The 17,144-nt window shown below is 45.5% G+C and overlaps 1 protein-coding gene across 7 annotated transcripts in view; it reads left to right on the top strand.

Moving 5' to 3' along the window:
* Nucleotides 1-17,144, top strand: part of LOC117206803 (Down syndrome cell adhesion molecule-like protein Dscam2) — a 123,050-nt gene that overhangs the window by 54,935 nt on the left and 50,971 nt on the right. For 6 of the 7 annotated variants that reach the window (XM_033446445.1, XM_033446447.1, XM_033446446.1 and 3 more), the window contains 3 exons: nucleotides 4,633-4,953; nucleotides 6,765-6,926; nucleotides 16,053-16,202. In XM_033446445.1, the coding sequence (XP_033302336.1) occupies nucleotides 4,633-4,953; nucleotides 6,765-6,926; nucleotides 16,053-16,202 (633 nt within the window). The remainder of the gene's footprint in view (nucleotides 1-4,632; nucleotides 4,954-6,764; nucleotides 6,927-16,052; nucleotides 16,203-17,144) is intronic. The other variant, XM_033446450.1, reaches the window with a different exon arrangement.

The following is a 17,144-nucleotide window of genomic DNA, read 5'->3' as shown; positions in this document are numbered from 1 at the left end:
GAGATAGCAGCTCGTAATTGCGGCAAGCACATTGTCGGCGTATAATTGTCTCTGGCAATGTAGTTATCCGACGATTACGGAATACCGGAAGTGACTCGTGCAAACGCATCGAGTTTCACCGCCTCCTCTCGTTACGCAATTATCGACTGACGTAGAAAAGAAAAAGAAAAGAAGAAAATAGAGCGGCTCTCTCGTTATCCGAGATTGTCTCGAGCAAATTCTAAAGAAGCGGAAAAGGAAGCATGCAAACGATCCACGTGGTCGACAGGCGAAAGTTCGTTCTAAATCGCGTCTGAATATTCCCTCGCATAACCGAAATTAACCTTGTCGCCCGAGGCAGAGCAACTGCAAACAAGTTTTAGAGCCGAATTTCACCATGATTAATTAAGCCGCGTTCAATCCTGTTCCGCGAAGCCACGTATTATACGTGCCGTTATGCGCGTGGCAGCAGATGCTCATCGGCCGATGCGATGGCTGAATTTCATACCTCTCGGCAACGCGTCTTGCTTTGCAATGTTTAAACGAGCATCTTATCGAACGTTCAGAAACTCCTGGTATACCTTCGAAAGTCGTTTACTCGTGACTCTTTGTATTCCATGCGTGTAACTCGAAAAAGAAAATGGACCATTATTGTCCGCGTTTCAAATCCAGCGTCACGAGACCAATTACCATTCTGTTCGTTAAATTTCACAGTTGACCCAACCGATAGATACCGTAAACGTACGATAGCCGTAGGATAGTGGGAATTCGGACTGCTCAGAACGAGGAAATGAAAAGGGGTCGAAACCTCTATCGAGCTTCGATGTACATGGAATCGGAATTCGTGTAGTGTAATATAAGGGCTAGTTGGTCAAACGCGTACATCGAAATATATGGCGCGAACTTTCAGACTGCGTCTTTGTCGACCGGTTGTACAGAAAGGAAAGAAATTATGGAGAGTATATTTCTCACGCTACCGATTCGACCGTTTACGCTTCACCTCGCCGATAGTTTCACGCGTATCGCGTTCCTTTAGCTTCGCACACGTAGTCATACTAGTCTACCGAACAGTGCATTCTTCCTCGTTGTGCGTCGACAAGCGGAGTGGTATAAAAAAAAAAAAAAAAAAAAAAAAAAGGAATGAGAGGGAAGAAGAAAGAATGGAAGAAAGGATGCTACATCTATGAGAACATCTGTGAGAGCCGAGCGTTCGCGCATTGTACGCGTCCGCGTGGAAAGATAAAAACGCGATGTCGCGGAATTACGCGCGTACGATTTATCGCTTCCTGTTTTCACTGTTTGCCACCCTATGATTATTTGGACACCGCGTTAACATTCGATGCCTGGTTTCGTGCTGCACGTGAGCCCAACATAGGGGACTTGAGTACCAATTCCCCTTAATGAGGTATATCATCGAATATAGGGTCACGTTTTTCTCCGGTTCGTCTCATGTAACTGCGCGTAACACGTGTACGCGCGTGCTCGAGAGTACATCGCTCGTAACGAGATTGAACGCGTTTAACTGAAAATTGCACAAGGGGATTTCAAGTGACGGCTACAAATATGGGCGAGCTGTGGACGGTGACCGTGTCACGAATGCCGGGGGCAAATATGTGACGCTTCTAAATAAAATGAAGAAGGAAAATGGCTAGGAAAATTGACAAAAAAGCGCGTTTCACGAGTGAACATTCTGACGAACTTCACGAGTGATTACGAAGTTTATGGGGAAAAATCGCGGAAATTTATACGGCAACGAACCTCGTTTCTTTTATTTTGTTGTATTTATATTCTCGATTCGCGTGTTTAGATTTTCAATCTTTTATTCAACGTTTCTGTTTTATTTCGTTGGTTTATTTATGCTGGTTTGTAGAACGGTGACTAAAGACAGATCGTTAGATCGCGTAACGGAGACGCGTTAACAGGGTTACTTATGGAAATGCGGTGTTACTGAATTGATCAACTCTTTGTAGAATTACGCGATTCCAATCGCTAATTGGATCCGACGTTCACGTTGCTTTTGTTCGTCTCGCATCGAGAGATTGAAACGCTGCGACAATAAGCGGATACGGTCGAATGCGCAAATAATTTCGATCAATGGTCATTCGTTCTACCCTCTTCCTTTCTGCGGTATGACGATTCCTCGGTTATGACGACTTTCTTTAATCCTACTACTCGGTCGGAAAGAAGAATCGTTCCAATAAGCTTCAATTAATTAGCGTAACGAGCGTTAAACAAACCAGAACAGTTTCCAAGTTTTATATTCCGAGGGCGAAAAATATCTAACGATATCCTGGCCAAAAGCGTGAAACGCGACTGTAGTATCAAAGAGTCTTTATTTCATCCACGATTCGTAATGATAAAGCGCGGACAGGAAATCAGAGGAAGCTACTGGTTATCGAGTTAGACGGAATCTCTATCGAATTTGCTCGTAAACAAGAAGAACGAGGACAATTTTCCTTCACAGCGGGCATAGTTCCCCTTAATAACCGTTTTGCCTTCGCTGTCACCGACAAACTGCTTTATACGCGTATTAATTTAACCTTATTTTCCATCGCTGTCGTTCGACGAGCGCGCGAGCGAGTTTACTTGCCCCTTGCTTGAAAGGAAGAACGCCCCTGGGAGCAGCAGATGTACCGATGCACACGATACGTGTGCACTCTGTACTCCGAATATACTATATATCCATACGTGTGAGGATGAATGTAGTATGTATACACATCCATGGGAAGCAGCGAGTTGGCTCATGTATAAATGCGAGCTAGATGGCAGGGTTGCATAGCTGTAAACCAGCGGCGCAGGTGCACCGCGCGCTTATACAGGGCAGGAAGCGCCGAATATAAACGTCTTCACGGCACATATACGCTTTCACGAATTGGATGGACGCGCGCGCGATGTAGCGATGTGTATAGAGCTCGTGGCGATGAACCTTTAACTGTTTCATAGTTTCACGTAGCTATCGAAATTCTGCTTATCAAATCGCCGCCCCTACGTAATACATCGGTTCCCTCGTACGGTTTTCATGTACGCATTGTCTATGCGCTTGGTCGCGATCCGATCGCTGAAAAACATTGTCGTGAAATTTCGAGGACATTAGCCACGTCGGTGATACTCTATCAGATTTGCCTGGTAGAACAGATATAGGGGAGAAACCCGCTGATAGAGAGGCAGGGGTTGTGGAAAGGAAACGCTCTGGGAGGAAATGATACGAACCGAGGGAGTGGGAGAGTGGTAAATGTTGCAATCGGAACACGGTGTGGAGAAAGGCGACGTTTCGCGCGCCATTCAGCGAATGTGGATGAGCGTACGTGAGCGTTTTATCGTCGGCGGGAAGTTGGTTCGGTTATCATTATTTGAATACAGTGAATGCCGACGGTGGTTTCATTATTTTTTTTCTTTTCAACGCTCGACGAGAAACGCGCGCGACAAATCGAATAACGTTTCGAGTAACATTTTCTACAAAGCAATCGCATTTTGTTTCGAAGGATTGAAACGTTTTCGTGCTTAAAAAACGAATTGAACGCTGTATAAATCTTCGAAATTGCTAGGACATATTCCCTATTATACATTTTTCACGCTTGAGCGATGAACTCGCCGCATTCCCGGCGATGAATGCAAATGATTTCGCGCGCAGACCGTAATAACTGACAAGACGGAGATCGAATATGATTGATCCCGCTGTTACTGCTGCATACTTGGTGCAGCTACTCTGCTGCTCCTTCGATGCTTCGCAACAAAACGGAAGTTTCTCGGCGTTTACCGGATATACGCGTCCATACATAGCTATATAAGTGTGTGCATTTTGCAATATAAACCGCTTACCGCAGATGCGCGGAGGGAATATCGAAGAAGTTGCAAAGCGACCGTTCGTTCGATCTTACCTACGAGGCCAAGAGAATATTGGGAAACCAATTGTTTCTTTATCCGGTCGAATATCCTTATTGATTCGATTCATCTTCGGATGAATTATTCGTTTAGAGAAAAATATCCTCTTTTCCGTGCAATGTACTTCTCCAGTATTTTATCCAGACACGTCGCTACCGAGATTAGTTTCGAGCGTTTAACGATTGATCACCTTTCGATTGGCTTGTTTCTATTTCCGAAATGGATTGTCCATATCAATTCGTCGTAAAATTATACGAAACGAGGAACGAGACCGCTAAATCATAGTGTTCTTTGTTTCATTGCATTCGTATCTAGATGAAAGTTTCGCCGTAAATAATTAATTACGGTAGTTCATCGTGTCAAAGCAGATACGTACTTTCAGCACAGTACCGAGTTGTGTCTGCTTTTGAGAGTTTAAATCTGATATCTCCCCTAGGACGTATAAAAAGTTTCCCCCTTCTTGCGTAATGGCGGCCAGAATACCTTTCCTGCGTGTAATTACGCGAATACGTACGCAAGTTTCTACACTTTACTCGACAACGCCAACAGTTCGTTGTTCTTATTCACGTTACACTTCGATCGATATCTACTCATAAATGTCGTTCGCAAACCGACCACATACCTGACCTTCCAGCTAATACAATTTCACAGAAATTAACGCTACAATCTCGGTCAAGTTCCATTAACGTCTTCCCAAAAGCCTTCTCGATTTTCCGCGTGTCCGAACGTCGATCCTTCTAAACGGAACATGCCGCGCGATCCATGTTACAGGACGGGGTGTGGTGCTGGACAGTCAGGGTCCAGTGTTGATCTCGGAGCCACGCTCGTCGGTCGAATTCTCGAACGAGACCGGGGCTATGATCCATTGTTCGGCCCAGGGCAGTCCCTTGCCAAGGATTGATTGGCTTATGGGGGACGAGTCACCGGTCCTCCCTATACCTCACATCCGTGAGATGCTGGTGAATGGTTCAATGTATTTTTTGCCATTCAGTGCGGAGACCTACCGACACGACGTCCACGCGGCTGTCTACAGATGTCAAGCCTCGAACAGCGTCGGCAGGGTGTTGGGCCGTGAAATCACGGTAAAGGCCGGTGAGTACCTTTATTTCTTCGCTTCCAACCGATTGCTTTCCCCTTCCGGTCCGGAAGCTAGACTTTTTCCTTTCCATTCTCCATCATCTTTCACTTTCATCTACATCGTTCTCGCAAAATTGCCAGATGGTTTTATCACAATGTGTTATTGATTCTCCATTCCTTTTTATTATTTCCTTTCCCTTCCATAGAAATTCCCTCCCTATTCTCTTCTACCTTAATCTGTCACTTTCATCTGCATGGTTCTTAAAAAATTGCTCGATAATTTTCTCCCAATGTATCATCGACTCTGTTTTCTTTCCTGTTATTTCTTTTCCGTCCCATAGCAATTTCGTGCATCTTGTGTATCTTTAAAATGGCCAGTCGCGCAACGATAACGAGAGCGCTATATTTCGCGATATCTCGCGGCAAGTGGAGAACTCCTTGCAAAGAAGTGTACAGAATCGTTCGGACAAAGAGTGCTTCTCGGACGCTGAACCGGAACACGCGACAGCAGTAATCTGGCAAAAAATTGCCGGGGAACGTTCCCGGAGTGTCGTGGCTCGCAATTACGCCATGAACACGGCGTAGCTGTAGCAACGTCCGCGCTCTCCATCTGCTAACTTAACGTCACGTTCCGTTGGTATCGGGTGGCGGGCATTTAATGCCTCGACTTCGCGATTTGGTATTTCTCTTTCTTTTTTACATTTCGCCTAACACTTTCGTGACGCTTTTAGCTAGGCGCGCTGCGAGATTTTTCGTTATCGGATACCGCGATGTCTCCGGTAGTCCGCTATTTCTCTCGCCGCTCGTATACGTAATCGGTCGTTCTACAGGATGACGTTCTAAACCACGAGCCGCGGGTAAAAGTAGGAGAATGATCGCGGCTTGAGAGAGCCGCGCCAACTACATTTATCGCTGCTTCGCTGCTTCATCCTCCAGCTCGCGGATGCACTGCATGGAATCCGTAGCCGCTTATGGCTAACAAGCGACACTCACTGCCAAGATCAAGATCCAGCTTTACCTCTCGCACGCTGCCAAGCTTTCACTCGCGTTTTTCTAGCGACCACCGGAAACAGACGAGCGTTTTGTCGGTGTACGTGCTACCGTGTTTCATGTTTGCGTGTGTGCGCGAAAGACGGGGAAACCGACGAAACAACGCAATCCCTGGCGAGCACAAAAGACGAACGAAAGATTTTCGTTGGTTTTTTGCTGGGAATAACAATCGCGTCCAAGCCCTGGCAAGAATCACTTATCGCGCTTAGCGGCTCGTGAATCAACGAAAATTTCTGGAAAGAATCGCCGAGTTGCGTTACGTAGAATAGAAGGGGTGGATTGTGCGCGATAACTGGAGAACTGGATTGAAAACACGAGAAGGAGCCACTAATTACCGAATGCACGGGTCGTAGACAGGTTGAAAAGCGACGTTGTTGGCGAGTAGAATAACGAATCTGTAATAGAAAATGCGTAGTGCCTTATATTATTATTGGAGTTAACGACGAGAGACGGGTCGTTACGGTCTGGAATATCTGGCCATAAGCTGTTGAGCTCTCGAGATTCGCTTTCGTGAATATCGATGTCTGAATAGAATTGCTGAGGTTAAAACAACCCTGACGATAATTGTCGCGGTATAACTAGAGATAAAGTCGAACGAAGATCGAGTAAATTCTCGGAAATTTGCCTAGCTCGATTTTCCTTGGAATATCGACGTTGTCTCCGCGATTACGTAAACTCGTCCTCTTGTTCCTTCTTCCGTTCCATAGAAGTAACTTTATTTCACGGAACAAACGTGACTAACGATGGAAAACTGATATCGACGCTCTTTCTTTCAGTGGTACGTCAAAAGTACGAAGTCCAAGTGCGAGATGTTTACGTCCTTCCTGGAAATACCGGTGTGCTCAGGTGTGACATACCGACGTTCGTTAAGGAGTACGTGGCAGTCACGTCCTGGGTTCGAGATTCAGCCTATAACATCTTCCCTACGCCGAAAAGCGGTGAGTGATATTGCGATAAATTGAGCTGAGTTCGATAAGGCTGAAACGTGTCGGACGTGTCTCGAGTATCTTAAACTTACTAGCTTACTCGTGATGTTTCCAAACACGGATCTCCCTCGACTAAACTATCGTTCATCGTGATTTCAGCCGTTCAGAAATCCAGCTAACTGTTCCATTACCCTTTCTGAAGAATTTTTATTTTATTTTAGCATCAAAATAGGCGACTAGCGTTTCATTTCTCAGAAACACTAATTTACAAAATTTACCATTTCGTTAATATAATTACAGCGTACGTTTTCAGACAATCGTTTACCATACACGCAACAGTTTTGTTTTCTGTTTTTTTCCTTTTTTAATCGTTTCGATTTTAGGATTGGTCGAATTCGATTCGTTAGAACGAACGATGTTCGCCGTCCATTGAGATCGTTCAACGAACTAACTCGCGCATCGTCGATATCGAGAGAACGTGCATGCCAGGAACAAAAGGTTGGATATTTCTCGAACGAAAAACGCGATTTGGTACGCATTCTCGTTACGCATTCGAAAAGAGCCCTTGTCGTATCGTGTACCGATGTCACGTCTCGGTGCACGTGATTGCGAAGTTTTTGACATTTACATTCCCCGCTGCTGAAGAGGCACGTAGAAATGGCGTACCGATAAAAGCGTAGGAGTCTGATAAATTGGAGCCACTTTTTTGCCCGGTTTTTCCCCTCGTTTGTGTACCGCGGCCGAACGCGCGCAAAGCAAAAAAGCCCACGTTACGGCGCGCACACACGCTGATATAAGCTGCTCTGGTCAATATCCGAGTTAATTAGAGTCTGAGGGGACTATTCGAGTATCCACGTATACACATTAACGTGGCCGCCCACTCTTGCACGCCATAAGCCCACGTGAATTGTGGTACTACATATGGGAAAAGGGGGGTCTCGTCGAGCACATGTGCAAGAGTTTATGAGAACGTTGCCAATCAGCAGCAGTGTTAGAAACGACGATGCAAAGCTCACGACGACGCCAACAGCGTTCTCTTTTATTTTTCCGAAATTGTTAATCGAGACGAATTCTCTATAACTCGGCGTTACATTTCCCCGACGGTTGGAAAGCTCTCGGACGAGACCAAGACGGGGAAATTACGCGCGCGGCAAACGAGGCAAGGAGAAGTTCAGCCAACGAAAGAAGAAGCTGTTCGTTTGATCACAAACGAACGTTGATTGAATGCAATGCCCGTTAAATTTTACGACTTTTATTTCATCGCGTCTCTCCAACACCTTCTCCTCGTGTCACGAAGATTTCCGCTTTCTATCCCCTCTTCGCCGTTCTGTCAAACTTTTCTAACTTCTTTCCTCCCAGCGCGCCATCATAATGCTCACATTGTGCCGACAAAGCAACTTGCCAGTTCGGCTCGCGATTTTCGCCGAAAGTTTTCTCGTCGAGCGCACTGTTTAGATCGTATTCGATGCTTTGGTCTCGAGAAACACGCGTGCACTTGGTAGAACTGCGTGTTCTCCCCTCTACCACTTCATTTTTTAGGCTTCTTCTACCCCTCGTTTCTCATCCTGTTTTCCTGGAACCTGTTTTTGAACGTTCCACTAAAAACTCAATCATGGTTACTCGCTTCTGCGTTCCCGACGTTCCCTCTCGAACGGATTATACCGAATAAACGGGAACTTTCTCACGTCGACGGGCTGATCTGCACGCGACTAAAAACTTTTCCGAGTGATTCGTTTTCCATTCAGACGGGACCGCTCCCGCCACCCTCGTCGTCTCGTGCTCTTCTTCCATTTCCTCTTCCATCGCAAGATTGGATTTTCCTGGCCGAGCACGATCGAGACTTCGCCTGTTGCCTTCACGTCGTGCTCTCTCCTCGCTGTTTGATCTAACCCTAACGTTTGCCCTCCGCTTGTCCGACGTCAGAGACACGTCAACGGAGAAGTTTTGGACACTGTCCAGCACCTCTGCAGTTAGACTCGCTTTAGATGGCCAATTACGGTGAATAATTTGTTAAGGAAGCTGTGGTAACGAGAGGAACGTTTCCCGTCACTTTGACCGGCATAGTGTTTGAAGAAGCGTTGGAGAATAGCTGGTTAGATTTTGAATGGATTTTGAGAATCCAGGTAGAAGTTATTCGCGACTCGAGTTTCAAGAGTAATAGGGGCAGAAATTTCGGTAGAAGTTAGGGAATATGATGCAAAGAGCTGAGCGGAGGGAGAGTTTTGTAGTTAGAGATCGGTGTCACGATAAAATTAGTTGGAAATACAGATGTACGGAGACGGTGCAGTCTTATTCGTATCTCTGATACTCACTCGAACTCCTTGTCCGACAGCAATTTCCTACAGAAGGAAGAGCTTGATGAGGAGCTAGCTCGATTATAATAGAATAGTTCGGTTCTACAAAGCGAACGATCCGCTCTCGAATCTCGGTTCAAAGCTTCTGTAATCGATTCTTCCTGTCCCTGTAAGTTCTTTTTATTGACATTATTATCAGCGTTGGAAAACTTGGATCGTCGCTTGGATTACAAAGTAAAAGTCCAACGAATGAAGATCAAGAAAAAATTGTGTTGTCGCTGATAACTCGGTAACCAAGACTGAAACTCGGAGAATATCGATACGGTTCGAGTTGCAAGACGAGCGACTTTAATAATTCGTTGGCGATATCGAGCAGAAAGTCGTGATAAGATTGCCACCCGATATCCATTTCACGAAGTAGACGCCAAGTAGAACAAAAGTTGCCAGCAATTTCTTCGCGATCCTCGTTTCCGCTTCGTTCGATGCTTGCATCGAAATGCATTCATTTCGAACGTCGTTCGTGACTGTCGAAAGACCGATTCAATTCTTATCGATTACGTTCCGTTCGATAATTTAATGTAAAACGTGGAACATAACAGGAGTAAGAGTATCGACGGTTCTCCTCGGGAATTAGAGTGCAGTGAATATCGGGGCAGTCGAGAACTGTGCATCGCAGCTCAAACACGAAGCGTTCGGCCACAATGCAAATTCGCTCCGGGCTGATCGTCCCTCTGTGCCCCGAGAACCCAGAACCATCTTCTGCTTTGCAGTATCCTGTCCGAGTCCTTCCGTCGTCCAACCATGGATTTCCACTGTCGATTCCGAACCCGATGTCGTCTTTCTTTCTCTCCTTTTCTTTTCTTTCGTTTCTTTCTTTCTTCGCCTTAATTTCCCCTTCGTTTACTCTCTTTCCATTGTAGATCTGTTCGATGGATGTTTCATGGTCCATGCATTCGAAGAGTCTCTCGATTTAAGTGGATTTGAACGCAAAAAGCGTTTACATCCAGCTAATTATCAAGATAGAACGTCGCATTAGGTGATATCAGAATGCGTGAAAAGGGATTCAACGAATTTATTCTTTTCGCTTGTCTGACTACGCGAAAACTTGTAAAAGGATAAACGCGATCTTATTCTTTTTCTTTGTTACGAATTTTTACACCTTTCGACGCGTGATTTAACGAAGAAAAATTTTTGTTATTCGATCGGGATTTTACGGCGTGTAAATCGAAGGGAAAACAGTTCATGGTGCTCGGTGTTTGTACGCTGCGTGCGAGCCTGGAACGACGCCGGAACGATATCGCAGTGATAACAGCTCCGGGCTGTTTTCATTCACAGCACTCACCAGTTCAGAGACTCGCCGACTAGACAAACCGAAAGTTACTCGTTAGTAAGCTGTTCGTCTACCGAACGACGAGCAAATCCGGGCTTGACACTTCACGTTCGGTTTAATGCAATGAATTGCAATGAATTTTTAATCGAGGCCACCACGATGACGCTACCGATCGCGAGATCCATTGATTTCATAAGCGTTAGACGCTCAATGGTTACGAACAGCCTGAAAGCAAAACTTCAGACTTTGCTATTAGCTTCACATTTTTTGGTTTTCGCGTTCACTCTGCGACTTGGGCGGAAATTTTTCATGGATCCTGGTAAGGATCGGAACCGGTAAATAGGCGATGACAGTTTGCAGCTCGGACAGCTTAAAACGAAAGTTTTTCCAGGGAGTCGGGTTTCCGGGGAAAGTTTGCCAGGATCGTCGAGGAATAACACGGACGCGCAAAAAGCCGTGTGAAAAACGAACACCGCCTAAGAGATATCGATTTATCGCTCTTGCAAGAACGAGAAACTTTCCCAAACAGTTTTCAACAGCGTCGGTCGTCCCGTGTTTTACGATCCTCTTCGGCGAATAAGAATATCCACGACAGTCTCGAAAATCACGCGCACCCGCCGCCCACGCTCGACGAAAGTTCCAGGGAAAGGCTTTTAACAAATCAGAAGCGGTTGAAATCGTTTTCCAAGCGAACGGGGCACAAAAGCGAAGATCAACCGACCGATTTCAACTATTTCACGATGACATCCTTGTATTTTTACCGAGCGGTGCTCCAGTTTTAATCAACGAAACTGTTGGTCCGCTTGGAAGCATTTCGAACGAAAGATCGAGAGTTTGTAATTCTTGAAATCACAGGGAGGGAAAATGAATTTTTTCCGCTGTTCCTTCCAAGCGAGGTTCAAACAATCGACTCGCTCCTCGCCGACTGTTAATCTGAATAGTGAACGTTCACGAGGTTCCGTTGAAAGCGCGCTCGTTGAACGGAAGCTGTCGCGGCGGGGGAAAAGGATTTATACGAGAAAAGTTGGCGCGATTTAAAGCGTCCGTTCTATCGCGATCCGGCATGCGCGAGATTCATAACCTCGATAAGCGAATGACAAGAAAATCCAGCCGTGATTTATCGTGTTACGCGTTTGGAAAAAGCACCGCCCATACGCACGGTTCGACCAACTTTTCCTTAAAACTGAAAATGTCTGTGTTTCGTGACGGACGGTACACCATGGAGGAACGTATATCGAATAAATCGAGGCCTAAACGTGTTTTTGTGGTGGTCGACGAATATGTGAATCGTACGTACCATTTGATTCGCAGAAGCAATTTAACACAGGAACAACCCTCGGTGAATATGTGCCGTTATAGTTTGCCGAGAGAGATAAAATCGCGTTGACCTCGTTGGAAGCGATTGCATCATAATTTCGTAGAGAAATACACCGCAAAATCGATTATCCGACATTCCATAGCATGTGGAGCACGTTTCACCTGAAATATCAAGGTCCGATTCCGAATAGCCTCCAGCCAGGTTAGTTTAATTAACGACGAACGTAAACGCAAATGCCGTTGATGTTTGTAAATCACACACGTTCCCATATTCGTGTGTGTTGCTTACGACGGATAAAATCGCGAATAAGTCAGTCAGATTGTTTCGTTTTTCGGTACGTGATCGTGGGAGGCAGCGTCGAGGACTCTTGCGTCTGCTATCGCGGCTCTAGCTTATCGTCGACGGTCTTTGATGCTGTATTTACTGAAAATACAAGGGAGGAGGGTGAAATGAGAAAAAAAGTATTTAATACGCCGACTGACAATTTGTCGGCATCTCGATATGTCCCAGTAGTACGTTAACACGAATACACAGACTGCTGCTCTCATATCGGAACAATACGCGTTCACCTGGTATTTTCGCCAGGATTAAATGCTCAAACGGCTAAAAGCTCGCCGCTGCACGTGCATTGGTTCGCGTGCCATTGTATTCTCAATTTCACGTCCCAGCCAGAGAGAAAAAGAGGAACAGCTGAAAAAAAAGGGAAAAAACACGGTGTAGCCCCATGTAGGATGGGGGTGTAGGTAGATAGGTAGGCAGGCAGGCGCAGAGAAGGGTGAGATTGGCTATCCTTTTTGAAACCAGAAGCTTTTAGAATTATTACACCGGCTAAATGGCATTTCAACTGGTTAATGGGTATTAAAAAATGTTTCGTTTGACCCGACCGGAAATCTACCATCTCCATTCATGCGTGTTACACGTTGTACACGGGATCGCAGGGATACGGGCAGGGGTTCCGTGAAGACTTGCAGCGAGATTGAATCCGCGAAATCGGGTAATGCCTCTCCGACCCTGCTGTTGCTGGCGTTGCGTCTCTCCTGATTCTATGGTGGCGTCCTTTTTCGGCTGAAGAACGTTCGGGCTCCATAATTCACCAGCGAGAACCATAGCACCGACATGCTATTCTGCCGTTGCAGGCTGCGGTCGGCTTATTCGAGCATATTATTCCGCGTGTACATGCAAAAATATTCGCGTGGTCGAATCGACTGGTTAAATCCCGTGCCATCAGCTAAATAGACAGTCTGTCATTTCCCCGTGGCGCCAGTCAGTATATCCACCCGCGCCCCTGTTGCCAGTGTTTTATATCGCGGACCCTTTGCCGCAGTCCATTACTCTTATTAGCACGAAATTCCAGTCACGCGGCTGAAACGAGGTTTTCCAGTCGGTCGGCGGAAAGGAAATCTCGCCGCGATTCCGCCCGTCACTTCTTGTTGACCGTCGTCCACCGATCGATGCTTCTCTCGTTGCCATTTCGATGACTCACAAAAGCGAGATGAAAAGCTGCTTAAACGATTCTCATATTTCGCTTAAAGCTTTCAGGGGGGATTAAAGAGCCCTCGGCTGTGTTACGAGATCGAAGTTCTCGAAGAGGTTCGAATAGTTGCGGTATCCGGCAACCCGATACTTTCGACATTCAGTTATCGGTTTTCTACCAGTTTATAACTGTTATTTGTGCTACGTGTTCGATAAATTATTTCGAGGAGTTCACGACGAGCAACGAATCGGTCAGCGTGTAGACTAACAAGTGGTCAACTAAATCGTTGTAAATGGATTTTTTAGTGGTACCGTTGCGTTTATCGGTCTTGAAAGGCTGGCATTCGCAGATTGAAATATTGGCCAGTAGTCGAACCGCGCTATAAGTCAGCCTTGTCCGCCGTTCTCTCATTTATCGTTGGCTTGGTCTTTGGAAAATATCTATCGCTAAACATGTTCGATCTTCGTCCAATAGTTGAAGCTTTCTCTCATCTAGGAAACTCGGTCAACGATTCACAACGATTCGCAATAGCGCACGGTTTCTCGCGAAAACGAGGCCGTTTAACGCCCGCAACGACTAATTTGTTGGATAATAAAATTTCCTCTCCAAGCCTGTGCGCGACGTATGCAAATACGAGGCTGCAGCGAAATCGTAGACCGTCCAGACATTTTTATAGGAGCCAGGCTTTCTCTCATCTTCGTTGCAACGTTTTAGCGCAGTCGTGGCGTACCAATCGCCCTCAAGGTGCAACCGGACTTTACGCGAATTCCTACTCTCGCTTCGGCTATAACGGTCGCGTTTCAACAGCGGGAATATCGAGCAATTTCCTCGAGAATAATGCAATACATAGAGGGGCCAGGAAGTAGGTAATACGCGTGATACAACGAACGACGAAATATTGACACTGGTACGCGAGAACCCGGCGATGGGAGTATGAACGGGGGTGAAAAACCGATGGAATGGAAGAGAATGAGACGAGGGGCTGGGACAACGAGCATGAATACTGTATCGGAGCAAATGCAGTCGTTTATACATCGAGGTGCGAACTCGTGGGCAAAAACATTTTCGCGCGATGCATTTTCTACCGCGTCACGCACGACACCACACACGGACCATTCCACGTTGAAAATGGTCACGGAAGAAGGGAATTTACGTAATATATTTCGTGTCAGCCGAGAGAAAAAAGCTGGAAAAATAGCGGCTAAAGCGTCCCTTTGTGCCGCGTGGCGTCACTCGTGCAACGATTTCGCGTAATTTACATTAGAAGGCGCGGCCCGTATCGTGGTTCCTCTTTCAACGTTGTTTCACCCTTCTCGTCGCACATCCTCCTACCCGACTCTGTTCTCTCTGCACTCTGTGCTTGCGAACCCAATCCAAATGAATCGCTATTAGTTCCTCGGATTTCTATAAAAATAGAAATTTTGATACGATCGCTGACATTGATATTTCAGAAAATGAATTGTAACGAAATTTACCGTTAATTGTTATTGGATTTTCCGTCCAAATACAATTTCCATTTCCGTCGCGTCTGGTTATTTCGTTTTTTGGATCAACGATCCTCGCCGATCGGTGAAACGCGATCCGAACGATATTGTCGACGCCATTGCGGCTGAGTTTTCGCAGAATTATCGATCAGAAAACCGGAATTATTGCGACAATTCGCTCGTGTACGTTCGTGCACTTCGGGTACGTTCGTTCGAGCGTATCAAGTTCGCTCAGAACGAATACGCTCGAAATATAATTTTCCCATGTGTGCGCCATTATGCGCATGGCAGAGCAACTTGTGTACGTTAATCCGATAAGGTGCGGTGCGTTTGAGCAGAAGTTGGATCAGCAAAAGGAAATAATTAACACAGATTCGGCTCGAGTGGAAACGATTTAGCAGAAACAATAATTTTACTTTACGTGGATTTACGTTTTGTCGATGGCTATCTAAAACTTTTTTCGTCGTCTGAAATAATATTTTTACAATGACATTAAGTAAAATAGTGTCTTAAAATTAGTCGAAATAAAAATTCCTCCCTTCGTTGCGAGCTTCGCCGATCCAACAAAGAGAAAGGGAACAACGAAGAAAAATAGTTGCTTTATACTAAACAAAAGCAACGTGGCAAGTGTCAGGCTATATTTTGTCTCCTCGGAAGGTAGCCACGTTGAGGACGCGCAGATTACACGATTGACGCACAGCTAACCCGCGAGATTTTTTACGAGCATCGATCCGCATGCGACTGTATGGAATTAACTGGTAACCGGTACGCATCCCTGCAGGCTATGCCCGGCATAGTGGCGGCCGTTATTTCGGTCAAACGCAGCAACGCGTCCAGACAACGACAAAATTTTCATTTTGCTCGACCGCTTAATTGCAGCGTTGGCCTCCATTAAACGGACCGGGCCTAGTTTCCGAATCATTTTCCACCGCTCCTTCCCAACCTGGACGGACGCGCCCGCCCATTTTTATTATTCGTCAATTTACGACGCGTGCACCACCGACACGGACTCACCGACGGGAATTTCCCATTAAAGGAATTTGCATATTAATGGAACCGCGCCGAGCTGTAAGCTACGATTGGTTCGAAATTTCGATAAAACAAAAGAAGACACAGAAAAAAATAGACAACGAAACGAAGATAAAGACGAAACGTTAGGCAAGGAATGAAAATAGAAAAGATATAGAATGAAAGCTAGGAGAAAATCACGGGAATCAGTGCTATGGATCTGTTTTCAGATGACAGACATCATATGCTGCCAACTGGAGAGCTTCTGGTGTTCTCGGTGACTTCGTCCGACGCCCAGTCCAGTTATCGATGCCGGACCGTGCACCGCGTCACCGGAGACACTGTGGAAAGTTCCTCGTACGCCAGACTCGTGGTTACCGGTAAGTTTTCACAACGATACACACCTGGTCGCGTTGTTCCGCGGATCGTTGGTCCGCGACCCGTCGAACTTTCGTCCCGCTGAATATTTAATGGCCGGCAAATGCAGGAGAAATTTCTCTGGCCGCTCTTGGCAAGTAGAGTTCCACACCACGGAGAAAACCGCTGTGACGTGTCGTAGACCCAGGTGGAGCGGTTTAAACCACGGCAATAGCCGTATACTGTTGGCCTAGTTGTTTATTTCTTAGTCGTTCCAGGACAGTGGAAAATCTGCGACTACTTATGCAAATTCATGTAGCGAAAGAAACTGTTGTAGGATTACACGGAGGAAACGTTGGACTGGTTAACTACGTGACTCGCTTAAATTTAAACGCCTATTAAAATTGTAGTATGTTATCGATCAGCGAACCTTATCGTAAATCATTGAGCGGGGCAATTAACTTTTCGTGAAGCTAAAATTAATGTGTTCGATTTTCGATGAAGGAGGCAGCGCTGGCTTAGTATACGAGGAAAGGAAACAAAAGAGCGCAAAAAACGGCATAGAGTGACAAGGATAACGGAGAAAATGAAATAACGGAAGCGACACAGAAAGAGGGCGAGAAAGACAGAAAAGGAAGGGAAAGAAAAGATAAAGGAAGGAAACGGGAAGAAACGAAGGAAGGAAGGAAGAAAGTCATTAAGAGTAGTATCTTCGTTTCTCTAAGTCCATGATTTACGTAGAAATGACTTAATACTTGTTTCAAGTAGGATTTCAGTGCCTTGCCCTTTGATCATTGCTTACTTATTTACTTTATTCGATAATTTAATTATTCGTGCTTTATTCTGCAAAATATTCTGGAAATATTTATATTTATATTCCGATTGGCAATATGTTTAATAATTATATACGGTATTTACATATCTTAATAGAATGAAATATTTATGTCACGTATTCATGCAGATTT

The sequence above is a fragment of the Bombus bifarius genome, unplaced genomic scaffold (genome assembly GCF_011952205.1).
Source record: "Bombus bifarius isolate JDL3187 unplaced genomic scaffold, Bbif_JDL3187 scf7180000008008, whole genome shotgun sequence".
Taxonomy (NCBI): domain Eukaryota; kingdom Metazoa; phylum Arthropoda; class Insecta; order Hymenoptera; family Apidae; genus Bombus; species Bombus bifarius.
This window is presented reverse-complemented; position numbering and strand designations above follow the sequence as displayed.